At 39.2% G+C, this 26,517-nt stretch overlaps 2 protein-coding genes and 2 long non-coding RNA genes across 9 annotated transcripts; 2 read left to right on the top strand and 2 right to left on the bottom strand.

The window, feature by feature from the left end:
- Positions 1-1,515: 1,515 nt before the first annotated feature.
- LOC120726933 lies at positions 1,516-13,634 on the top strand. 2 transcript variants are annotated; one of them, XR_005694405.1, is made up of 4 exons: positions 1,516-2,155; positions 4,055-4,109; positions 13,305-13,350; positions 13,518-13,634. It is a non-coding gene; the product is annotated as an uncharacterized LOC120726933 (long non-coding RNA). The 2 variants fall into 2 exon arrangements; XR_005694404.1 differs by lacking the exons at positions 1,516-2,155; positions 4,055-4,109 and adding an exon at positions 6,334-6,722.
- On the bottom strand, positions 5,747-8,800 carry LOC120726930 (probable thiopurine S-methyltransferase). Of its 4 annotated transcripts, XM_040020976.1 has the most exons (10): positions 8,742-8,800; positions 8,416-8,503; positions 7,693-7,833; positions 7,330-7,422; positions 7,105-7,237; positions 6,777-6,829; positions 6,617-6,691; positions 6,372-6,457; positions 6,164-6,208; positions 5,747-5,998 (listed from the first exon to the last, which is right to left on the bottom strand). In XM_040020976.1, the coding sequence occupies exons 1-10, from the start codon at positions 8,782-8,784 to the stop codon at positions 5,883-5,885; spliced, it is 873 nt and encodes a 290-aa protein (XP_039876910.1). In that variant the 5' UTR covers positions 8,785-8,800; the 3' UTR covers positions 5,747-5,882. The 4 variants fall into 4 exon arrangements, with proteins under 4 accessions (XP_039876910.1, XP_039876913.1, XP_039876914.1 ...); XM_040020979.1 differs by lacking the exons at positions 8,416-8,503; positions 8,742-8,800 and adding an exon at positions 8,233-8,349; XM_040020980.1 differs by lacking the exons at positions 8,416-8,503; positions 8,742-8,800 and adding an exon at positions 7,989-8,201.
- LOC120726934 lies at positions 13,507-23,760 on the bottom strand. Its single transcript, XR_005694406.1, has 3 exons — positions 23,650-23,760; positions 19,171-19,313; positions 13,507-13,691 (listed from the first exon to the last, which is right to left on the bottom strand). It is a non-coding gene; the product is annotated as an uncharacterized LOC120726934 (long non-coding RNA).
- Positions 16,027-26,132, top strand: LOC120726927 (protein phosphatase 1 regulatory subunit 36). 2 transcript variants are annotated; one of them, XM_040020969.1, is made up of 11 exons: positions 16,027-16,561; positions 16,748-16,812; positions 16,911-16,991; positions 17,120-17,256; positions 18,807-18,876; positions 18,975-19,073; positions 19,220-19,345; positions 20,874-20,916; positions 21,526-21,743; positions 23,677-23,877; positions 25,521-26,132. In XM_040020969.1, the coding sequence occupies exons 1-11, from the start codon at positions 16,532-16,534 to the stop codon at positions 25,621-25,623; spliced, it is 1,173 nt and encodes a 390-aa protein (XP_039876903.1). In that variant the 5' UTR covers positions 16,027-16,531; the 3' UTR covers positions 25,624-26,132. The 2 variants fall into 2 exon arrangements, with proteins under 2 accessions (XP_039876903.1, XP_039876902.1); XM_040020968.1 differs by having other exon boundaries at positions 16,028-16,812; positions 25,521-26,131.
- The last annotated feature ends 385 nt before the right edge of the window (positions 26,133-26,517 follow it).

Below are 26,517 nucleotides of genomic sequence, written 5' to 3' on the forward strand. Positions count from 1 at the left end.
AAGTTGAGCAATAGTTTAACCAATTTTCCATCAAAGGGATGCCAGAATTAAACAGAACATAGGATGTAAGTTAAGGAAATATAAGTCTGACTATGGAGCACATCTCCTTCGGCGTTCACAATAATGGATTGCATTTCTCTCAGTCAACTGACTGTTTAGGGGGAAAAGCAGCTAATAGTTAGTGGGCTCTGTGTTTGTGGTTGTTGTTTGTTAATGACACTAGGAGTGAACAAAAGAAGCAAAAAACCCTGTAAAGATGCAGTCTGTGAAAGTCTGGTTTATACCAGAAATCTTACCAGCTGTAACTGGGTTTTTTTTTTAAGCATGTGTCAAGACTTCTGTCTCGCATTGCTGATGTGATCCTCCTTTTTTGTTCCCTATTAATGATCTACGGTAATTTGTGATATTGCCCCCATAAAATAATAAGGCTTTATTGAAATCATTGTGATACAGAGATTTGATTTCTTGTGCGTGCTTTGGATAAAAAAGTAATTCTGTCAAGACTGAATGTAGTTTACCAACTGCTCCTCAGTCCAAACTGACTTTATGGTTCATACGTGTCAACTCAGGGAACTCCTGTCGTGACCTCCTCTCTGTGAGCACACACACACACGCACACACGCACACGCAGAAGGAGAGAAACAGTAAGATCATTAATGCAGAGGATTGCAGCAGCTCTTGGATTTTCACTCTGTCGGATTTCAGAAGAACCGTCACATAAATTTCATTACAATTTTTTTTTTTGCCTTTGCTTCAATGTGTCTTTAAATCCTTTCTTGTTCAAATTGTTTATTCACATAGTAAAGAAGTAGCTCGGGAACTCAGTAAGTAGGAACAGCGGTAGTTTAAAGACATTTTCTACAATACAGAGGATTTCATCATCCGCAGTTTGTGAAAACTGCAGTTAAAAAACAAATCAGTAAATTCACAAATGATGGACTCTTTTCAGAGGTACGCTTCATGTACTGATTAACATACAGTTCAAAGATGTACATTAGGGTGCACACTGGTTATGTGGATTTGCTATATGAATATGCTCAAGAGTCTGTTTGAGCTAAAAACTTGAAATATATATATTTAAATCAGTAACATAGATGAAGTGTTTTTGGATAACAAACGAGTCACATTTTAAACACTGTTTGAATAATCAAAGAGATATTTATAAAGGGCAGGCTACAACAGACATGCTTACCGGGAGCTGTATTGTCTCTTTTGCATAAGCCACACCAGAAACGCTCTGTGCGGATAGTAAAGTCTGCGCTGTGGGAGTGTCTGGACCCTCCACGCCAGGATCTGCCGCACAACCTCGCACTGGTCCCCAGGGGCCTAGCAAACTTGTAAGCCTAGTTCAGCTCCCGAAAAATATGCTCGAGTTGTTCTTGTGTCCGACAAAAATGAGTTCTAATATGTTTTATTTTTAATGTTACTGCGTTGAAGTTAGCACAATTTAAATTGAAAAAATTATTAGTCTCTTAAATGAATGGCATCTTGACGGGGACTCGGTGAATGGCTTTTTAAATTTTTTTTTTTTTTTACTCGGGGAATTTTGCACGTACAAGGAGTTGGGGCCTTTATGAAATTCTTTGCTTGGCTGGAGGCATTAAGAAATGATTAGAGGGGTTGTTGACTCCTCCTTGATGTGCGTAAAACAAGACCGTTTTCTTTTAGAGTTTCTGTCTGTCGAGAGTTTTCTGCTAGTGAGAAAAAAAGAAAAGTCTTTCCCGCACAATACCACATCCGAGGGTGTTTTAATAAAATTATTTTCTGAGTACGGGCGCGGTGCTTTTTTCACTAAGGGTTATTTATCAGGGTTCGTACGGGTGCTTGAAATCCTTAAATGCTTGAATTTTAATGTTGTCTTTTCAAGGTTTGAGAAGTGCTTGAATTTCAGATGTTGTGCTTATAAGTGCTTGAAAGTGTAACTGTATTTCATTCACCACAAATAAGTATCTGATTGAATAGTTTTCTTATCAGATATAAAAATAAAATGAGTCGCAAAATGTAAAAGCAAAATTTCCCGGCCTGGGCTTCCTTGCGCCTCTGTTTCAACGTGTGACCCCGCCCCTCCTTCGGACAGTCGGGGATGAGTGCGCTAACATACCCGTAGGTTGCCGTTTTAATGAGTGTTTGATGGAAAAAGACAGTCGCATGATAGGTGAGTCCTAGTAAATAATTTTCCAGTACGTGTACGTTACACATGCTATTATGATTATTTTGCTAGCTGTCAAACTCGCTGGAGCAATGATTGAAATGCACTGAGTGTGATGCAGTATGGCAGCGCTATTATGGAATATGTTGTGAACTTAGCTAACATTACTTAGCAGTAATATGAGTTACTTTGCTCAAGTGAAAGCTTTAAACATTAGCCCGATACATAACTAGCCAACTTAAGGCTTTACTGATTAACCCTCTGGGGTCGACGGACCCAGTCTCCATTTCAACTTGGGTCGAACATGCGGACTTCAAACTATATACCAGTTTTTAAATTGTGTTGATAGGCCACGTAAAACCGATGGGTTTTTTTTTCTGAATATAACAGTGGCGTTTACTCCGGAAAGAAACGGTAAAAACGGTGTTTTCTAAGGAGAGTGCTAGCAAACACGCTTTGCTTGTGAGTGAAAAAAGAGAAAGAAAAAACACTCCTTCTCTATTGGTGGAAAAATGTACCATGTCGACCAATCAAAAAATGATATGGCAACATGTGGCATTTGTTTTTTTGGGAAGAGGGGGAAGTTTTAGGAGTGAGAGAGAGCGAGTGAGCTAAAGAGAGAGAGAGTTTTGATACACGAGAGATTTGTGACGTTTACCGTGTTTGGAGTCTCAGGTTAGTGTGTTGTCTATTGTAGTTAGTGTGTAGTGTAGTCGTTGTTTTGTTTTGTGTGTCAGCTCTGAATGTCACAGTTGCTGCAAAAAAGCCACCAAAGGCAGATTGCAGTGTAAACGCTGAGTGACACACCTGCAGGTTTATCCCTGTGCTGTTCTCATTTGTGTTATAGTGGACACAAACTATTTTTTTGGAGTTGCATAAATAATTTGTGTGTTTTCTTCTTTGATGCAGAACACCTGATTTTCCTGTAAATAGTTTTAAATGGATATTTAAAAAACGTCTGAGCCTTGGCTGCATTTTTAGGTAAATAGTACCATATAACTTTGTTTGAAAAACTTGTGCATATTTTTTAAAAATGTACAATTTCTTTTTGCATTTCAAGTTATGAAAATGATTCGTTAAACATGCTTGTGGTTTTTACAGTCAAAAATATCACTTTCTACTGTATTTAAAATTTTGTCTGAATTTAGATAAATTGTGCTGATACAGTTTGTCAAAATAAGAAAATAACACATTGGCAAGATAAACTGTTTTTAAAGGTGAACTATAGAGGCCAAATCAAAAGTAGTCAAAAACGGCCAATTATACCCTGGACCCCAGAGGGTTAAAGGCTAAAAGCAAAGTTGTCACCAAGTACTGTTTATGTTTGTGTGTATTGCTGCAGCTTTTTTAAAGTATTAGCTTGGTGCCTTGGTCCCTCAATGGTAATATGAGGGACTGATGCATATGGTCACAAAGAATAGCCACTTGTTTCACACTGAGACAGTACACACATTTATGTGTATTTGTATATGAATATTTCATACTTGAAGCAATTTTGATAGGAAATTGCTTAATTTTAGAAATGTTTTTGCTCTTTTTTGCTCTATAAAATAGTTGTTTTATTTTAGAATCACTCATCTTAGCAGTAGGATATACATGAAAAGAGAAACAAATTAAGTTTGAGTGAAAATGTACATTTTTTGCACTCACTGGTCAACTGACTCAGTGAATCAAATGACTCAAAAAAACCGATTCACTTTGGTGAGTGACTCATTAAAACTCGATTCAGTAAAAAGAATCAAATTTACCATCACTATCCCTCTGTGTGTTTAAGCCCTGTGTTTTCCTTTGTCTGTGTCGTGATCTCCATTATCCCATGCTGTGTGTTTTGCCTGTCAGCCTGTTTGGTTTTTGTAGTTTTGAGTTTAGTTTTTTTGGCTATGTTGTTCACATTTGCCTCCATAGGTCTGGACTTTGGGTCCTGCTATCCTGCCTGCACACAGCCTACACATGACAGAAAGTAAGTGAATACAGGAGATCTCTGGGGTGCAGTACTAATGTCATCTGCCAAAGAGTCATTCCCTGGTCAACCATAAGCCATGATTTAAGTAAAAAAAATCATTGACTTTTAAATGAATGACTACAGATGGGATGTACCACTGTGAGAGGGGTGCAGTGATTAGCGGAATTTAGGTGGGAAATACATTTTTCTGGGGGACACTTCTTTGGGTGATTGGTGGAGAGGTTAAAGTAAATTTCTAGTTGAAGTATTCTTGCCATGTCACACACATTAGACACATATTTAAATTACTTTTGTTTTCTAATAGGACGATAGATAAAATGAAGTCTTCACTTATGCACTTGAGACCGACAGAAGCCAGTTTTGACTGTTTGTCAGTGTTCCTTGCACTCTCTGGGCCTTGATCTGATCCACCTGTGGTACCAGAAAGCTGGTTTTCTTGCCTGCCTTTAACTAGTAGGGGATAACAGAGAGCAATAACACTGGAGTGAATACACTAAATATCTATGCGTGGAGAGAGGAGTGGAAATCCATGATGTTGCACAACTTGACCCGACTTGAGGGACAGGCAATCGCAGAAGAATCAGCTAGAACAGAGAAGGTTAAAAGTTGCATGGAGATAAATAATCTGTGCTCTCTACTGAGTAATGTAAGAAAGTAATCTTGTATCAGTGGTTCAGGCTGCTGCTGCTGGTGTACTGGTGTGGGGGACAACAAAGATTCTGATACTCTGGGCCTCTTAGCATCAACTGAGCAATGTTTAAATGCCACAGCTACCTGCGTATTGTTGATGACCATGTCAAAACCATAATGACGACCATGTACCCATCTTCTGATGGCTGCTTCCAGGTGGACACCTTAATGCCACAGAGCTCCAATCATCTCAAATTATTTTCATGAGCATGACAGTGAGATTCTGTGAGATGACAGTGGCTGACAAATCTGCAGTAACTGTGTGACGCTGTCATGTCAATATGGGCCAAAGTCTTTAAGGAATGTTTCCAGCACTTTATTGAATCTATGCTATGAACGATTGAGGCACTTCTGAATGCAAAAAGGGGGTCCAACCTGGTACTGCTAATGTGCAAGGTGAGTGTATTTATGCATATACACATTAACTACAAGTAAACAGCACAATAACTAACGACACCAACAATCATAAACCAGTGCAGGAAAGCGGGGATGAGGGTGGTTGCCTCTAAGCAGGCTTGTGCTGGTGTATTTCTGTGCTTACACTCGAGTGTATAGCATCTGTGAAGGTGTGCGTGCAAATACATGACCAGTATATGAGGGTATACAATCTTGTTTAATCTTATCTTGTTCATCTTACTAATTCTATCTTTAATAATACATACGCTTCTATGAATTCTGGAGTTCTGTTTGAAATGTGTTAGAGAACTTGGATGCTTAATGCGCAAAGCCACGACTGAATAAAAGGTTTACGCAGGGGTGACTCCCACAGTTTAGCCTTTCGACATATTCTAAATTCAGTGGATTGTTTATCATAGAATTAATATTTTCTGAATTCTATGTTTTGTTTTGTTTTTAGTGAAAAAGTCATAAATAAAATTAAACAGCTACAAAACTCATTAAAAACACCAGACATCTTGTCTTATCATTGTGTTTTTTTATTATCATGTTATTTGATCCATAACAACAACAACAACAAATAAAAAGGAGAATTATAAATTCTCTTGAATTTCAGGCACTTTCACTTTCCGCTTTATTTTTCCTTTCCAGGATTTTCTTCTTCTTTCTCTAAACTCTGAGCCTTTAGTTGCTCTTTGGTGTGATGAGGTGCACATTTTCAAGAAATTTATCTAGTCCCCAATTTCGTTTGTCCACGAGAGCATCCTCTGACTGCAGCAACTCTATACCACAGCTGCTCCCTGAATTTAAAGAAAGCAAAACAAAATAATACACAATTAAAAACGTTTCTAATTATCCTTCAAGACCCCATATTTTGTAGAGTTATACACAAATCTGTCAGTTATCACTTGTATTTTGGTTAATATATAAAATGCTCAGCCATCATTATTTTTCATAGTACTCACCAAACAGGCTATGCACCTGCTCATCAGGCACGAAAAAGGGAGGCCCTAAGAGATCAACAGATTTTAAAATATGGTATTTTATGTTTATTCTCTCTCACTCACTCACACACACACACACACACACACACACACACACACACACACACCACACACACACACACACACACACACACACACACACACAATATAGAAATGATATATAGAATACCTTGATATAAATCATGATTGTACAGTAAAGTGTCCAGGAGGTATCTGCAGTCATTCGCCATCAAAGAAATAATGAGAGCTGCATACCTACAAAATAAAAGAATAGCATTGGCATGGGACATCCGTGTATGGGTACATTATATAATACAGTATCAAACTGTGTAGAACATAATGTTTTGGAGTTTATTTAGTTTGAAATAAATGTCATTCTAAGGGTTTAAAATGAGGGTCTTGATCTCATCTTACTTTTCTCTGTCTCCTGGGTTGATGGCCACGAGAGAGCCCCTGTCCCAAATTGCTCCAAACCGACCCTCGATGGAACTGTGAAGTTAGAAAGGAACTCAATTTAACAGTAATTTTAATTATTTAATTTTAAAAAGCATAAAACAATATGTAGTTTACTCACTTGGAGAAGTTGTACAGGTTACACTGATACAGGGAGATGTTTTTCTCTGAGTTCTAAAAACAAAAGACAGCACGGATGAACAACTTGTGTCTGTTTTAAAGTAAGCAATATAACTTTCTTGTAGCTTGCAGCCATTCTGCCCAAAATCTCACTGAGATCAAAACGGTTTTCAGAAGAAAGAGCTGCTCACATGCACATAATAAACTCAGGCGTCACCATAAAAAACTATATTCAGCGTAAAGACACTGAATTGCTGAGAAGCAATAACACTGACTACCTCAGCTTAGATCATTTAGTGGTCGTGTTTGCACACATGAAGTTCACCAACCTTGTAAACCTTTGCTCCAGGTATAGCAGGCACAGGCTCCTCGGTGTACGTCATATTGTTCTCCTCAAAAAACTGACGAATAGCCTTTTCACAAATCTCCACTCCAACCACTGAATGGCCCATGTCTGCTAGCCTGAGAATCACGAAAAAACAAAAGGTTAGCAAAGATGACAACTGACACTAATATTGATCAACTTAATTTAATTTAGTAAGATGTTTTCATACCACTTCATGTCTACTGCTTTCCCACACAGAGGGAAGAAGAAGCGAACTCCTGTTCGTCCATTGAGAACTTTATCAATGTTTTTCTTCAGCATCCTGTTAAAAAAACAGTATTAACAGCAAAATACACATTCCTGCTGCAATCTCATGTTGAGGTGATGTCTGGTGATGTCTGGATCAGCCATATTGATGGTACTTTTCTTAAAACTAGATAATCTAAGCTCACTTTCTAAAGCTTTTAACAGGACACAGCTTTAGGTGGTGATGCACCTTTATAGTTGATGTAATCTTCACAAGTCTTACATGCATTTGGGCTACTTTTGCACCCTCACTCCACTGAACTACATAAAAAAGTGGGGTCATTACTTGTGCACTTCAGGCTGATGGAAGCCGATTTTGTTCTGTTGCCAACGTTCCTCCCATTCACCGAGGGCCATGACCCGATCTGCCTGCTGTTCCAGCATGCTGGTTATGTTTGCCTGACGATCAGCGGTTAAAGGAGAGCAGCTAGACATGAGAAAAAGAATTGTTTGTGAAAAAAACCACTTCATGTCGCTGGAGACAGGAAGAGAATGCATAATCCGCACAGGATTATGGTCTTGCACATAAAGACACCTACAGCAACCGCAAAATGTAAGCACGTGTGGTCCATGAGCTGTCACCTGCAGGGTTACAAAACCCAACCGATGGGTCATTTGAATCTTCTGGTAGAAAATCATCTGCATTAATCGTGGATCTGCACGAGCTTGTTGTCCCGTTATAAACGAAACTATGGCGTAAAGGGGAAACTATAACCAAACAAATGGTTTGAATAACAGCGTCGTTAAAGCGTCATTCTTAAGCAGAAATGAATAATTATGTAATAGTTTATAACAATAACAATAACAATGTCAGATCCTCGCTTGCCTTGCAATAGCGCGGCATAAAAACAACCACAGTACTCGTGAAAAGACATTAGAACCGCACGTTTTCCCGTAAACTCAAAGCGTGTCTCTCCTGAATGAAGACTGCTAATATTTGTTCAGCAACACAGCTGACCGGGCAAGCTCTCAGATCAATAAACGCAGCGAGGCTCTGCTGAATTCTTACCCCGAGTTCTGTCTGCAAGGCGAGGCGTTCCGTTGAGCTCTCGGTCGGCTGTCTCTCACTGTAAAAAGTGCGAGAAGGAATGCTTTGCCTGGGAGAATGAAACGAGGTTTTGAAAATAAAGATCAAGCGGGTTTTATTTCTGGTTTTGGAGGAGCCTGATGATGCATTCATGGTACGTCAGAAAAATGTTACTCAGCATTCTGAGTAACAGTATCTCGAGTTCTTAAATCATTGCTCAAGATTAAGCAAAGGAATACAACAAAAGATAAAAGATAATGTGAATGTTGTGTGTGTGTGATTAGAACTCTTGGCTAATTTGATGGTACCTTTTATGCAGATGTCTCTGGGTACGCAGGGTTTTTTTTTCATAAAGGCTCGTCTCGTAAAATATTAGATTTTATTTTCAGACTGCAGTAAACATTACACTCTTTTTTCATATGAGAATATACATTTTACCTCCTTGTATTTTGAAATTTTATTATTCTCGTTTTTAATTAAATAACCTTATGTTAAAATGCTATATAAACTCTATCTTGAGTTATGAGTTATATGCATACCAGAATTTGCTTTTCAAATTGCCCATGTATTCCTTTGCGATATAAATAATGCACTATTTCCATCATGGACCCCTCTGTTTCTTTCTCCTTTCTGTAAACGCTTGCTGCAATCACGATTCAAACTGTGGCAGCTGTCACTAATTCTCAGAAAGTCTCTGGACTGTTGCACAGTGATTGGTCTCGCTTGCCCAGCCTGCCTCTCTCCACGCTTGGGTTGGTACGGCTCCAGTGATACGATGTTGTCAGCAAGACAATAAGAATTCATAATAATAATAATGGATTGGATTTATATAGCTCTTTTCAAGGCACCCAAAGCGCTCTATTCACTCTCGCATTCACACACTTGTGGAGGCAGCTACAGTTGTAGCCACAGCTGCCCTGGGGTAGACTGACAGAAGCGAGGCTGCCATATCGCGCCATCGGCCCCTCTGGCCAACACCAGTAGGCGGTAGGGTAAAGTGTCTTGCCCAAGGACACAACAACCAGATCGAACCGGTGACCTTCCGGTTACAGATGCGCTTCCCAACCCCATGAGCCACGTTTGCCTGTCATAAGGAAGGACGGAAGGGAAAGGTGTTTTCCGGACGCACAGCGGCGCAAGTGTTTAAGAAATCCCAGTTTTACACTGAGGCGCTCTGGTATAGGTCTTTTTTCCGTAGTTTCTACTTCATTTAAAAAAATAAATAAATAAAAAATACACACACTTCAAAAAAATAGGTACCCTGCTTGTGTCAAAATTTGATTGATGACCCTAGCCTTGAGCTTTTGACCCTACCGGAAGTACTCCGGAAGTGACTAATCGAATCCTGACGTGTGTAATATGATCCATAAGCACGACGAATTGCATCCAGTGATGGGAGGGGGGAAGTGTCTAATCGATTTCATATGTGTGACTAATCGCAAGGAGGGGTGGTTCCTGGGGGGGTCAGAGAGGGAGGGTTCCAGGGGCATGGAGAGTTTAGGGGGGTGACGCAGCAGATTTCTGATGAGTCGGCGGAGATCGGAGCGCATGCTGTATAGAGAGACAGAATGATTGCGGCAGTTAGTTTTTCACAGACAAACTCATAGTTTGAATTCTGTCTTAAATATTATGACAATGTGATCTTGATAACTATTTTCTCAGTAAAGAGCTACAATCTTTTTCCAATAGCGGCTTTATTTTACTTTGTTATATTACAGGCGCAATAAAATAAAAACCTTTAAGATTATCCGACCAGTAACGGAATGCATTTATATAGTGGTGGGTGGAGGCAAGCTACACCAGCGCTTGTAATGAAAAGAAGAACTTTCTATCTGCTTGTAACCTACAGGCTGCCCGCCTCGTATGTGTAAAAAAAAACATAAATCAGGGTTCATACGCCTTTTTCAGGGTCAAATTCAAGCACTTTTTAAGCACTTTCAAGGTCCCTTTTCAAGCTTTTCCTTGTCTAAAACATATCTATCTAAAATATAACAGGACACTGGCGTAAATTCTCGACCGTCTCACACTTCTGTTTAATCAGTTTTCTGTTTAACGTTTATTCAGCTGTGTAAAAATCCCGGAGGAACCAACCCGATGGATTAATAAAGTTTTATTTAATCTAATAATCTAATAACTTTGATCTCAGCCAAACTGATTTACTCCGGAACAAATAAAACACCGAAAAAAGGCAAACAATTACATTTTTATGGTATCCGAGTGACTTATATATCATGTTTAACCTGAGTAGCGAAAGAGCAGAGGTCTGAAAACGATGAAGCCGGGAGTCCGTTGCTCTCGCCGGCTGGAGTGACCATTGAACCCCCCGGCTAGCTATCGAGCGGGTGGGTAACAGACGTCTCCGAAAACGTAGGCACATTTTTGCAAATATACGATGTCTTGATAAACCAAGCAGATTTACACAGCTACTTTCTCGTCTGAAAATGTGTTAAAAGTTTATTTTGCGACCCAGAAAGATTAATAAGACTAATTTGAAAACTTAGTAGCGGCCGCCATTGTTGGCAACTGCAATTCGGCTGGGCCGTGCTATGAATTCTGGGGTATGGTGGGGCACGAAGGACACACCCGACCCATCCTTCAAATTTGGGGAAATGAAGGACACATTTGTCAGCCGCATTTGAAGGAGTCGACGAATTGGGATAGCCTTCGTCGCCTGGCTGTGACGTAATCGGCCTTCAAATGCGGCCTCCGGAGGATGCAGCCAACGTTTTGGGACACAGCTGCTGATTCAGCACAGGAGGGAGGGGGTTAGTGAGTCCTGAGTGATTCGTTTGCTCTATGATTCAGCACAGGAGGGAGGGGGTTAGTGAGTCCTGAGTGATTCGTTTGCTCTATGATTCAGCACAGGAGGGAGGGGGTTAGTGAGTCCTGAGTGATTCGTTTGCTCTATGATTCAGCACAGGAGGGAGGGGGTGAGCAAGGGGGTGAGTCTACAGTATATACGAAATAGGTATAACGTGTGCGTAACGTAAGTACAACATGGACGCCGGGATAGATTTTATTGTCAACCAACTGCAAGGGCCTGGGAAGGATCACAGTTATTGGTCAAGTGTTTCGTGCCCACAAATTAGCATTTCGTTCGCACGTTATACCCATTTCATGCCCACGAAGTAGTATTTTGTGGCCACAATTTATTTATTTTTTTGGACCATGTCATCAGAGGGGCTCCGTAGTTTCCCAAAAGCATGTAGGAAAATGTGTTATGGTCTGATGAAATCGAGGTTAAACTTTGTGGACATGATTCCAAAAGGCAGATTTGGCACAAAAATAACACTTTACATCACCAAAAAAAAAACCCCAAACAAACACCATACCCATGGTGAATCATGGTGGTTTTCAGTATAATGTTTAGGGGTTGCTTTTCTTTAGCTGGAAGTGAGGCTTTAGTCAAGGTAAAGTGAGTAATGAACAGTTCCAAATCCCGGTCACTTTTGGCCCCAAAGGTGCCTGCTAGAAAGTTGAAGATGAAGAGGAATTTCACAACATTAACTTCAAGCATGCATCCAAATCAACAAAAGAATTGCTTCACTGGAAGGAAATTAAACTTTTGCAGTTCCCCAGGCAGAGCCCAGACCTCACAATCTGACAAAATTGGAACACATTTGCAAGGAAGAGTGGGCAAATATTGCAGAGTCACAATACGTCATGCTGATAGACTTCTACCAAAGAAGTCTGAATGCTCTGAATTTGTTTAAGGGTGTACTTTTTTTTGTTTTGAAATAATTTATTGTGTCATCTTATATTTGACCTCTTGGTCAGATGTCTCTTGAAAAAGACAGTTTTACTATTAGTGGCATTTTTTTTTTTTGATAAATGAAGGATATATAAAAATTCATTTTACCAAAAACTGCCTTGATATTTATTTTATTATTATTTATTATATTTATTCATCATTCATGAGCGACATGTTCGACAGATTTAGGACTAAGAACTCATTTACAGTTTTGATAGTACAATCATTTTTTTATTTATTTGCTTAGTTTTTGGCAGATGACCACTTTTTGGCACAAAACTGTGTACTCTACATACAGCTTTTTGGCTAACTGTGACTGCTCTGGCTTTAGCTGATTACTTACCAGTAGGATCAAATAGTCTTTGGTTGGGCTTTTTAACCTTGCATGCATTGTAAATACTCTCTAAAGGCACATGTGTATATGTAATCCTGTGCGGATCATCCATTCTCATCTCGTATCCAGCTACATGAACGCTTTTCACAAACAATTCTTTTTCTCTTTGTCTAAGTGCTCTTCTTTATCCACTTGTGGTGGGGGTAAGGCAAACAGAACCAGCATGCTTGGCCAGCAGGCAGATCGGGTCATGGCCCTCTGTGAATGGGAAGAATACTGGCAACGGAACGAAATTGGTTTCCATCAGCCCCAAGTGCACAAGTAAAGACCCCACTTTTATCTACCTCAGTGGCGTAAGAAAGTAAAAACTGTGTCCTGAAATACTTTCAGAAAACTAGTCCAAACAAGTTGGACGCCAACCCAGCAGAGATTAAGGCCTCATTTTAAACTGATGCTGATGCTCCCAACAATCAGAAAAGGAAGGCAAGCTTATTGATACAGTTTGAGGTCAGCTGGAGCTATTTGGTTCAATTTTGGTTTTTGGAAAAAGGCAGGAATAAAGGAGCAGGCTTGGAGAAAAGTGAGTGAATATTGAAGGACCTGCTGGCAGGTTATGGAAATGTGTTACTGTAGCTTGATTCCAACGATCTGCAGTCTTCCCATTGGCTGCAAATATTTGTGTTTAAACAAGTAATGTGAGGTGAAACCTTATGCTTTGCTTTGCATTTGGTGTGAAAGTTCCATTAGGGAGGTTTAAAGTTATTTTTGAATCTGTTCATCTCTTAGGTCCTCCTCTTTTTTGTACCTGATGAGCAGTTACACAGTCTGTTTGGTGAGTACTATGAAAATAATTATGGCTGAGCAGTTTTGCACATAATCATACAACCACTGCCTAGAAATTAACCAAAATACAAAATAGATATGTGCAGAATTTGTTAAATTTGTGGGTCTTTTTTCCAGAAATTTCTTGATTTTTATAAAAAAAAAATTTAATTTCAGGAAGCAGCTGTGACATAGAGTTGCTGCAGTCAGTGGATGTCATGACAGACCTACAGCGACAGTGGTGGCTGGATAAATGTACTCAAAATGCGTACCTCATCACTCCGAAGAGCAGCTAAAGACTAGGATCCCAGTTTAAAGAGCTTAAGAAAGCCGATCTTGGTGAAGGAAATCCTAGGGAGAAAAGTAAAGTGCTAAATGAGTTTTTTTCAGTTCCTGAAAGCTTTTAAAAATAATACTTTTAAAATAGAACAAAATGTTTATAATACCTCAGTTATTATACACTTTAAATAGTTAATAAATTACTTATAAAACATTTACAAAATGTGTGAGGGTTTTTTTTTTACGAGTTTGATAGCTGTTTTTGTTGTATTTTTTTTATTAATCGCATTCTTTTAGGACATACTAAAAATAAAACCATATATAGAATTTAGGGGCCTTTAATGTTATGACAACCAATCAAGTGGTTTTAGAATACAGTGATACAGATCTGGTGTACTGCCACAAGTCAAAAGCTTAAATCCCAAGAGTCCTGTTGGATTTATAAGTAGTGCTAATTACGACCAGTCCACATCTACAGCATCTGACGCTTTCGAATTTAATTATGAGCCAATGGCCAGTTTTCAGGAGTCAACAATATAAATGATACTGGACCCTTTCCTGGCTCTGTCCATGTGCATTAATCTAATAACCTGGTGCAACTGTGATTCATCCTTTTTAATATAACTGATTTGAAAAGAAAAGGTGAGTGAAGAAGAAACTCTCAGTGCATTGTGAGAGGTCCCCAACAGTCTATTGCAGTGAAACGAACAGAGGGTTCAAGCTCACCTGATCCAGCTCTTCTACAAGCTGAAAAAAACAAAAGGGACGTTTTTAACTCGAATGTTAAAAGTACAGAGGGTGAGTGTCTCCCAAATCCAAACTGGGAGTTAGTTCCACAGAGGAGGGGCCTTCTTCTATGGAACCATAAAAAAAGAAGAAAGACATTTGCTTTTTGTTATGCACTGTATGATTAATACTTCCAGATTTGTAAGCAAAGGTGTTCTTGGAAATAATGTCCCCATCTGATAAGAAAATATTTACCCTCAAACCGCAGCTGGTTTTTGGCTACACAGCGTCACTGTTTTGGTGTTATTTGCCTCACTGGTTTGTTTTATGAATCATTGGTACACAACAACATAAAGAAGGATGTGAATGTGGGACTAATAAAGGGTAACTTACATTGTGAAACTTTTCCATATTTTTTGGGTGAATAAATTGCTTCTAGCCATGATATCAATATATTTCCAAGTTTATTTACATCACTAAAAAAGACAAATCTGATTATTTACCTTAAAAAGCTTCTCATTTTATGCAAGTCATTTGGCAAGTTTCAGACATCACAGTTTGGTTTCTCACGTGACAAAAGAGAAATTCTTTGTCTCAAGAAGTTGGACCAGTTATCAAAGGCATGTGAGCTAGAAGCTTTGACTATCTTTTCTTGCAGTGGATTTGCACAATAGAAGATGCAGATTACTGCATCTGCAGTAATCTAACCTAATCAGCTCTGACTAACTACTGATTCTTTTGTGTGTGATCACTCACCCTTAGATAGCTGCAGCTAGGTCTGGTTTTGTAACATCATGTGTTCTCAGCCCTGTCTCCAGATATGAATGTTAAAGTTTCTCGCTAAAGTTCTCATTATATCATTGGTCTTAGTTCAAACTGCCTTTTGTATGCAAAGAGGGGTCATAGGAATGACTGTAGCCATGTCGGTATGCTTTGCCCCACCTGGAGCCTCATTTATCAGACGGACTACCGATGAATTTTGATAGCATACACGAGAAGTAGACAACTTTGCATGAACTTTCCTAACAAAGTGATAGGAATTATCAGCTAAAGATATGAGAAAATGCTCGCCAGTCATGTCATATCATAAAGAAAAAACCACAAGTAATAACCGCTGCTGTTCGTGCTTTGCTGAAAGGCATTAAACACTTTCTCAGACCTGAAATGACCTTTTTTATTCATATACAAAAATTGTTTTTTGGGTTTTTACCCGCTCTCAGTACAATGGTTTTTCTCAGTAAACCCTTATTTAACCTGATACTATACTATATGAGGTGAAATAGCAAAACACGTGCAATCAGAATATGCATAAGCAAAATTTACTTAATGCTAAATTCTGTAAAGCAACCAGAAACAAAACATTAGGAGAGATTTTAATCTTACATTCAAGTAGCTGTGATACATACATCAGTGGATGACCCAACAAAAAGCAAGACTGGGGTTGGACTTCTTGGACACTCCAAAGAGTGATTCAAGCTTATGAGATTCGAGTGCTCAGGAAAGCAGATACTGGGTAAACACACAAGCGCTTAGCCAGAAAAAAGAATTAAAATAGAAAATGGATATTCCAGAATGATTACAAAACACTCCACATATCCTTCTCTCTCTCTCTCTCTTTTTTTTTTAACTTTTTGCACTATATACTATAGTACACACATTAATGCTTGACTTTTGAAAGATGTCAAAAAATGTACTGACTCTTTAGACCCCTGCAGTATATCTAAACACAACAGCAACTTGTATGTTCATTTTAAATATGTTTTGACCCCTTTTTTAATTGCAATAAACTGGGACTATCGGGGATTTAATGGGGGTAATGCGGTTTATTTTGGGGGCCAAATAACGTTGTAGTAACATAAATCCTAACAGCATCATCGGGGAGAAAAAGTGATGTGTAAAACACTATGAACACCATTAGCACAAGGATATAATCTACTGATGGCCTTATGGGGTTATGTTGTACGATTAAAATGCTTCTGCGCGCGTATTAATCCAAGTTTGTTTGTTTTTGTGCTTTTACCGCACTCCGGTCAGCTAATTGAAATCCGCATCTGAAGGCTCTGACTGCCTCTGACCAGCTTTTTCGCCATTGGCTGTTGCCTGGATACCGTGGCTAACATTAGCAAACAACAAACAGGAAGGAGCATAACGGAGTGAACGCTTTCTGGGAAATTTGTGTTATAAAAATGACAAAATATTTAAAGGATTCCAAAAATGTAAGTTACGACAAATAAATGGGAGAATTCTTAAACTTTTGGACATTTTTGTAACAAAAAAGTGGGGGGGGGATATCAAATTTTATTTTTCTGCCAGTAAATATTACCGCGCGGTGTCTGGGCTGCTCCCTTTTCGTCGTTAACCTTGAAATGCCAGACTCGAAACTCGCCGTGTGTACTTTTCAGGTGAACATTCCCCCTTTAGGCCGCTGGGTTTGGAATGATAAATCTAAAAAGCTGGAGTTTATCAGGTGAGGAAAGCAAGGCAATAAGCCACTAGTATACATCACCTGCGAGCAGGAGAAACTGTTAAATATCACAATGGTAAGCTTTTCTCTTCCGTTTCTAGTTCTTACCCAAGAGAAGAGAATGTTTTGACGGCGAGTCAAACCAATAACAACATTAAAGAGCTTCAGGAGCGAGCAGAGTGGTATGTGTGGGTCAAACAGTACCTTAAACTTGAAAATAAAAATACTCTTCATTTATTTATTTATTTTTAAGTAATTCGTGATGTTTAGGGAACTAACCTGCACATGTTCATCTCTGCTGTGTCCTCAGGTTGGCTGACATATTTACAATGAACCACAGAGGGCGCCAAAGGATTAGGAGCAGACTGAGCCCTGCTCATTTCAATGCGTACAGGTCCTCAGTGCTGAAGAGACAAGGGGACCGGGTCACCATTGAGGATGTTAAACGCAAGTCCCACTATGATGCTGAACTAACAACACTTATATTGTGTGATTTGAGGGTCATTATACAATTGGAGGACAATTAAGGGTTCAAAACTTACATTAAAAAAAAAAACTTTTACAAATATTTTTGTGTTATGTTTTTAAGAAAAACAAATAATAAACCGTTTGTGAAGCTAAGGAATCAGAGCTACCCTTTTCCTGAGATATTTTAGTTGCTGTGTGCTAATGCTTGACACAACCTTTAAGCTGCAGGAAAAAAATCCATCAGAGAAATTGCTACAATATTAGGAGTGGCAAAATTTACAGTTTGGTATATCATGAGAAAGAACAAAAGCACTGGTGAACTGGTGCAACGCAAAAAGAGCTGGACGTCCACAGAAGACAACAGTGGTGGATGATCACAGAATTATTTCCATGGTGATGAGAAACCCCTTCACAACAGCCAACCAAGTGAACAACACTCTGTAGGAGGTAGGCGTATCAATATCCAAGTTTACCATAAAGAGAAGACTGCATGAAAGTAGATACAGAGGGTTCACTGCAAAGTGCAAACCACTCATAAGCCTCAAGAATAGAAAGGCTAGATTGCACTTTGCTAAAAAACCATTTAAAACCACCAGCAAAGTTCTGGAAAAACATTCTTTAGACAGATGAAACCAAGATCAACCTCTACCAGAATGATGGCAAGAAAAAAGTATGGAGCAGGCGCGAAACAGCTCATGGTCTAAAGTCTATCACATTATCTGTAAAACATGGCGAAGGCAGTGTGATGGCTTGGGCGTGCATGGCTACCCGTGGCACCGGGACACTAGTGTTTGTTGATGATGTGACACAGGACAGAAGCAGCTGAATGAATTTTGAGGTGTTTAGAGACATTGTCTGCTCAAATCCAAATAAATTGAGAAATTGATAGGGTGGCATTTCATAATACAGATGGACAATGGCCCAAAACATACAACCAAAGCAACCCAGGAGTTTATTAAAGCAAAGAAGTGGAATATTCTTGAATGGCCAGTTCAGTCACCTGATCTTAACCCGACTGAGCATGCATTTCACTTGTTGAAGACTAATCTTTGAACTGAAAGGCCCACAAACAAACAGCAACTGAAAGCTGCTGCAGTAAAGGCCCGAAAATGAGGAAACCCAGCATCTGGTGATGTCCATGAGTTCGGATTTTCAACCAAGTATTAGAAATGAACATTTTATTTTGAGTTATTTCATTTGTCAAATTACTTTTGAGACCCTGAAATGAAGAGATTGCGTTAAAATGCTTTAGTTTCTCTAGTTTCTCACAATTCTATGCAATCTAAAAGTCTGCACTTCAACTGAATCTGAGTTGTTTCATTTAACCAGAATTGTTAACCAAAAAAAATTGTCTCTGTCCAAATATTTATTGGCCTAACTGTATGTGCACATTTTTCTACCAATTGCTTTTAAAACTCAGACCAGTCTTCACATAAAATGTCAAACAATGATTCATTTAGTTAGATGTTGATATTTTTACATCTACTGACATTAGATGGCTGTTTGTGATTACACTTTCTGTGTTGTAGAGGTGGCTGTCGGTTTGCTACAGGAGAATTATTTGCTTCCCGTTCCTCTCCGCTTTCTGGAGTTATTGAAGTAATGAATTACATAATATGACCTTATCCATTCATAACTTTTTTTCTAGGTATCATATAAAAAAGATCTCATATTTCTGTGCCCTTGTCTTGATGCAGGAGTGACGAGCTCGATGAAGTCCTCATTACACTTCTTCTTTACCTGTCTTGCTTTTTCATACATAAGACCCTGAAGAATAAATCTGTGCCTACAGCAGTGTAAGTAGAGTACAAGCTGGTAAATTCTACCTTTGTTTGAATCCTGTTGTATTTTACTTACATGCACCTGTGTTTAATTCCATTTCATGTCTCTTACCGCTGTCTTTTTTTCCTCTTCGGCTCCTTAATGCCATTAATGGTGATAGCCTGTCAGAGCACCAGATGATGGTGGAGGCTTGGGCCAAAAAGGAGATGGCTCAAAAGAAGTTTGCTGTCTGCTACTTCCGCCTGATGATGGATCTGAAAAGAGAACAGCATTGCCCATATCACAAGTGAGCAAACTCACTGAACAGCTGGTAGGCAGAGAATGTCCCCTTTTCTCTGTAATATTTTCACTCCGATGTTGTATACTTGTTATGTATACAGATGTATTACTTATGATACTTGAACAAAAATACTTACTGAGTAGCAATAGTGAGACTTTCTTAAAGAGGTCTAAGGAAGCCACTGAATATTATTTATATTATATTATATTTGCATCACTAAGTGCAGCATTTAAAAATGTTTTTATTTTTTGCTGTTCCATTTTTCTTGTCGTTTGTTATCAGCAGTGTGGCTGATCAAGATTGCTGAAGCCTCAGTAATGAAAAAGAAATTGTAGCCTCTTTTAATTCTAAGGGCTTAGATGTCAGATTATATACTTTTTTTTAAAGTTAGCTGGTCCTTTGCAGACCTTAAAATTAGGTAAATTCAATCTCAGGTTTATAACAACATGTGTCATATTACACAGTGTCATTATTTACTTTACATAAACTAAACCCAAAATGCAGAAGCAATGTGTAAAAAAGGAAGTACAACATTAGTGCTTCCAAAGGAATTAAGAGGGTAAGTAGCAGTCAAGTGCTGCTAATCGCTTGATTACTTGATCATCAGCAAGTGTGACCACCTTGTTAAAAGCCCACATTTTGGCAGTTTGCTAATCTGAAGTAACACAATGCCAGTGATGAAAGACATCAGTCATGATCTTAGAGGAAAAGAGTTAAGCCATTTCCAAACCATTTAATGTACATCATTCTACAATGAGAAAGATTATTCACAAGGAGATAACATCCAACACAGCTGCCAATCTTTCCATTTTTGGATGTTTCAGAAAATTCACCTCAAGCGCAGACTGTGCAATTCTCAGAGAAACTGTCAGAAACCCAAGAGCTACATATTAGACCAGGGGTGGTCAACTCCAGGGCTCGAGGGCTGTTGTCCTGCAGGTTTTAGATGTTACCCTGGGTCAACACAGGTCAATCACATGATTAGTTCGTTACCAAGCCTCAGGAGAACTTCAGGACATGTTGAGGAAGTCATTTAGCCATTTGAATTTTCCATTGTACATATATTGTGCTTGGAAGACACAGGAGTAAAGAGTCTTTAAACATGCATGTTAGCATTACAACCACAATACAGAAAAAGTGAGACACTTTATAAAGCATAAATGAAATCAGAATGTAATGAATCTCGTAAATTTTTATTTACATTTTACACACCGTCTCGCTTTTTGGAATTGGGTTTGGGAGGAAGGAGTTGAAAAAGGTTTCTTTGGATTTCTTTTCCAGTTTTTATGCTTACATTTTATCACAGATTGGCATGGTGTTGAATACTGTTCTTTGTGGTCATGTCTTTAAAAGGGTTTAATCAGCAAAATGTTACCTGCTGTTTAAGTACAGCAAATAATAGTTTTTTAAATGTGGCCAGACAGCTCACAAATCCTAAACCAAAAAGTTAGGCTCTATGCTGAAATCATTATGTCATTCATAGTCAGTCAATACCAGTGTGTTGTTAATACAAATATCCTGTGTTTATTTCTAGGAGGCAGATATCGTCAAATAGAACAGAGTGGCTTCTTCATGCGGTAAGGTGCAATCATGACAATGTGCTGCACGTTTCTCATTCAAAGCTTACGGATCACCCAGATTGATATATTTTTAATGAGTGTTAGGAACTGTTCCCTATGTCAGTTGTCTAACTTGTTGAAATCTGATGAATTTGGCTGGATGTTCTTGAAAGATTCAGAACTGTATTGTCACACCTGTAGACAAAAATGGGTCCTTCAGCTGGTCAGGGTCGAGGCCAGTTCACCATCTGTGAATGCAGGCAGCGGGGAGCAGAGCAGAACCACACTGAGTGGTGTTTTAGCTGGTGTCCTTAATGAATTAGTTACTGGTAGGGGATGTTGATTCAACACAGGTGCTTTGCTTTGACAGGTCCTCACTGGTATTTAGCCAGGTGGCTTGACAAGGAGAGCAATGCCACGCTAACAGCAGCAGCCTATTGACTGCTCAGTGTGTGACCTTTTGAACAGAAATAGCTATTGTGACCTTTTCAAAAACACAGATGACTAAGGTGCCACCTGGGGCTTTGCTCTGCGAGTAGGGTTACTAAATGTTTGATCTGTGAATACATGGACAAAATGTATGAATGTCCGCTTGATAAAGGACTGATTCGGTCTCCCTTTTTCTAGTGCTTGTACAGCTTCTTCTGCTACGTGGCCTGGGTGACGTTTGGCAGGAGGGACCTGAAGGACATCCAAGAGGAGGTTGGACGTCTTTTGTACTCTGACTCGTTCAACATGGCAGTGAAGAATATGACTGATGGCGACTCGGGAACTACCAGTAATGGTTCAGTGGAGACAGGAGCAGCTCACTCCAAGATGAGACATAATAGTCCACTAAAACAAAGGTATATAAATGTGAAGTAAAGGTTGTTTTGAGGTGTTACTACAGACCCCTTTGCATATTTTTATTTAACAGGTATTTAAAATGCCTTTGAGTAGACAAAAGTGTGGTAAAGTTATGCTCCTGATCACAGTCCTACTACTGTGACGTTACCATTCCATATTTATTGTTTTCACCCACATGCCAGTCAGAAAAGGTTATAAAGCAGCACATGCAATGGCCTTGGTTTATAATTACAGCATTGCTGAGGTTTTCCCATTGAGTGCCGGCATTTTTACAAGCAATTCTTTAAATATTTACAACTGGTGAAAAGCAATCATGACTAGAGGGTAAGGCGGAAAGAAATTGTAGGTAAAAGGAGATCGTTATTCTGCTTTAGCTTGTTCCTAAATTCACTCTTTTAAAGTTTATTCCAGTGGATGCTTAGAAACAGACCAAGCATCCAGGTTACCATTTCTGTTCATCTACATTGCAGAAAAGAAATTGGTGTATTCACTCAGACCACCTGAGTGAACAGGGATGAATTAGAAATGGAAGGATGGTCAAAAATTCCCAGACACACTCCTGAACCTTGTGGAAAGCATTCCCAGAGATTTGAAGCTGTTATAGCTGCAAAGGGTCGACCTCATATTAAACCCTATGAGTTAAGAATGAGGCGTCACTCAAGTTCATATGTGTGTGAAGCAGATGAGAGAATACTTTTGGCAATATAGTGCATCCCATGAAATCAGTTTCCAGATTTGCTATTTGGAAATTAGCGCCTAAACACTTATTGATTTTTAGTTTAACCATTAGTATGTGTAACCAGTCTTAACCTGGATCACCACATTACACTGCAAACAAGCTAATAGCTTGGACAATAAATTTGAGTTTGATGGATGCCATGTGTGACGTCTAACTGAAAAATGATTGATGTAGACAGATTCACGGCTTTGTCCAATAGGAGGGGACCATCTGACAGCCTGCTTTGTGTAGCTCAGTTCTGTTGGACATGAGATGGGTAGTTTTGTAAGCTGTCAGAGGCCTGGAGCTCTTTCCTGCTGTCAGGTTGAAAGCAAACAATCAAAAGCCAGGCTTGAAGCTTGCTCTCCTCCTGAGGGTGGATGTACACAATTTGAAATGCCTTCATCACCCACAGAAAATGCTCTAAAACATCTGTTAGGCCAGCGGTCTCCAACCTTTTTTGCGCCACGGACCGGTTTATGCCCGACAATATTTTCACGGACCGGCCTTTAAGGTGTCGCGGATAAATACAACAAAATAAAACTAGTACCGGTACCGAAAAAAAGAAGATTTATTCATAACACACGTGAAAAGACCCAGGAAAACCGAGTAAACGATAAAAACGATAACAAAATAACGCTGAAAACCGATAAAAACCCTGAAAACCACACATTTCACACCTGAGCCTCAACTCTCGCGGCCCGGTACCAAACGACTGGAGACCGCTGTGTTAGGCTATGTATTTGTTGTATTTTTTTTTTCTTTAGTACCAGCATCTGGATCTGGAAAGTCTTACTACCATAACAGCTTTTCTGATTAACCACGTCAGGATATGTATTTAAGTTTCCACCATAAAGATCATAGGCATATATATGTATGACAAATTAGTACGAAATGTGTCCTTTTCCATAATTTACACAGCTGTTGTGTAAATTATGTTGCTTGGATGAGCTTTCATATAGACAAATATTCATTATGGCTTTAGTGTTGTAAAATATGTAAACAGCTCCAGAGTTTGCCTTTCTGCTGTAAGCTGTGTAATTAAAATGTATTTGAGAGAAATGTGTCCACACTGCTGTATGACACACACAATCCTTCTCCTTAAATATACCCTTTTTACACTTGCATATTTCCCTTGGTTGTTTAAATATAGAATGTTTATTTATTCATTTATTTAAAATGCTCACCTGTTCTGTGATTTGGCTTTTTATCAGCACATCCCAAAGGCACCCACTCCTCAGCAGCATAGTAAATCAGCGATCCCCTCTGATGGTGTCTCTGCTGCCCTCGCCCAAAGAACAGTCACCCCATCTGTTCCTGGGCAGCCGAGCCAGGAATCAGATCCCTCTGAAGGCCGAGTACTGTGACACCAAAGCCCTCATGGAGCAGCTCGACCAGCAGCTGGCCTCTGTCAGGTGATGTAGAACTTCATGTCCTTTGTGTTTTACTATGATGAGGGGCAAGATGGGTTGGTTTGACTACAGGCGTATCACAAACAATGGTCAAGGCTGTGTGACAGAACATGAATGAGGCTTATGGCAAGCTTGTTAAAAGTCACCCAGAAGACAAAGAGACGAGTGCTTCTGTCAGTGTTTCTTAAGTTTAAGCTCTGTTTTGATCCAGCTTATCTGATACCTACTTCTCCTCCTTACCTATTAGCAGGAGCTTACCTACTGCAAAAAAAACTGCCTTTGGTTGTATAAATAGTAGGGAGATGATGACTGTGTTCTGCATTTTGAGTCTGATCTGGTTAAATTAAGTGTACTTAGTTAAAAATTAAGTACACTCCATGATTCAGTAACTTTAACAGTAACAACAAGCAATAACTTATAATTTTAATTTTACCATTCTTTCACATCATTGTTGAGGAATTCTGGCCCATTCTTCTTCTTTCTTGTTTATGCACTGCTCTCTAATGGCCCTGGCACAGCAGGTTCAGGTCTTGACTTTTAATAGGCCATTGCAACGCCTTCATTATTGTCTTTTTCAGCCGTCTTGTTGTAGATTATTGCTTGAGATTATTGTCCTGTTGCATGACCCAGTTTCAGTCAGACAGCTGTCGGCCTCACATTTGACTCCAGAATACTTTGGCATACAGAGGGGTTCACGGTTGACTCAATGACTGGATGGTGTCCAGGTCCTGGCCACCCTCCAGGATGGGTGCAAAACAAGTCCAGATCAACAACCCTCCACCACTGTGCTTGACAGTTGGTGTGAAGTGCTTGTGCTGATATGCTTTCATCAAATGTGGTGCAACTGACTATGGCCACACATCTCCACTTTGGTCTTGTCTGTCCAAAGGATATTGTTCCAGAACTCCAATGGTTTGAGCAGGACAACCTAAGCTTTGCTGCTGTTCCTTTTAGAGAAAATAGTTGTTTTTTTCCTAGCAACCTTTCCAAACAAGCAAACAATTGCACAGTTATGATCTTTAACATTTAACATGCCAACAGAGGTATGTAGAGTCTGAGATGTAGCTCTTGTTTCTCTGAGCATTACAGTCTGACCTTGGCGTAAAGTTGCTGGGATGTAGTGAGTAATCTTTCTCACTGTATAATGATGGACTCCAGATTGTTTGGACAATGAGCTTAGAAAAACAGTGGTTTATCTAAGATTATTGCTGATGCCTTCCTCCTAAGGATTGTCTTAAACTAACAAAACGTCTGCTTTTACAGAGGGTCGCACTTGATCAGTTAATCAAGTCTATTAGATTAGCACCACCTGGCTGCTTCTGACCCTCGTAATTCTAATGTAAGCAGTGAGGATGTTCTTAGTTTTTCATAGGGCTGCTTACAGTCCTGTGAAGACTTTCTTTTTTCGACTGTAACTGACTGACTGAAATGCAGGATGGAAATATTTTTTAAAAATGTGAAAAGGAAACCTGTAATCTTTAGGGCCATCTAATTATGTTTTGTATTTGATCTAAAATGTGGAATAATTCATAGATTTTAATTATACAAATGATGTTCCTTTTTTGTTATAGGTTATAGATAATATTTCCTCCAAGATATCACTATTGTTTTTATTTTTATTTTAAATCTTTCTTTCATTTAATCAGGTTTGGGATTCTTGGGAAGTCTTTGGATCGATTCAGCCACAGTACGCTGATACCCTATGGACAACAGAAACATTTCATGAGGATAAGGACAAGTAGACAGTGATGGTAATAACAGTGCAGATCATTCTGGAATCTGTGCTCAAGGTACCGAGTTGTCCTTCGTAGGACACAAGTGGCGGCCTTTTCAGACATGGAAGCGCCATCCACATAAAGATTAAAAACTGCACACTGTAAACGTTGCATATTGAATGACTTGCATGTGAATGTGTGTACTCTCAGTGGCCTAACATCTATTTGCACATCACACAGGTAAAGAATAGGCAAAGAATGAGGTAGAAGCTGAGATTTCAGTCTTTCATGTGGGGCTCATTTTCAAAAATCATATTCCTGGACTGTTATCATACATGCTATTTGTTGGGATATGCCTCTGAATATAAATCTGTTTAGTGCTTCCAGCTGGTGGTGCTGTTGAATAAAATATAATGAAATCCATAACACTTTTGAAGGTCTCCTTTCTATAGAATATGAAATATATTCAGTTCACATAGAAAAATAAAGCAAGTCGACCTCAGCGTGTTCATAATTCAAACTGGGTGATATGTAAAATTATGCATGCTCCACACCAAGATTTTTTTTATTTATTTTAGGTCTTTGAAGGCTTTCCTTCAGTTGACTTTGTCATTTATGGGTCCTTGTGCTGTTGGAAACAAGACTCACAATCATGTGAACTAGTGCCACACACACACTCACACACCACCCTAGCCAGGCTTGGAAGCAGAAGGGGCTTTGCCTTTGCCCTAATTGGCTGTGTAATCTGGGACACCAGGAGTAGACTTAAGCCCTGTGAGGATAGGAAAGAGAGCCTGGGAAGCATTAGGACGGGGGATGGGTCGCAGGATATAGTTTTAATTTCAAAAATTTTGAAGTGTATTTGATTTCTGCCCAAGTGCCTTTGACACAATTCAGTTTTCTTGCTTGTTTTTATTCAGGTCACAGA

This window comes from Simochromis diagramma, unplaced genomic scaffold (genome assembly GCF_900408965.1).
Source record: "Simochromis diagramma unplaced genomic scaffold, fSimDia1.1 OVJJ01000753.1, whole genome shotgun sequence".
Taxonomy (NCBI): domain Eukaryota; kingdom Metazoa; phylum Chordata; class Actinopteri; order Cichliformes; family Cichlidae; genus Simochromis; species Simochromis diagramma.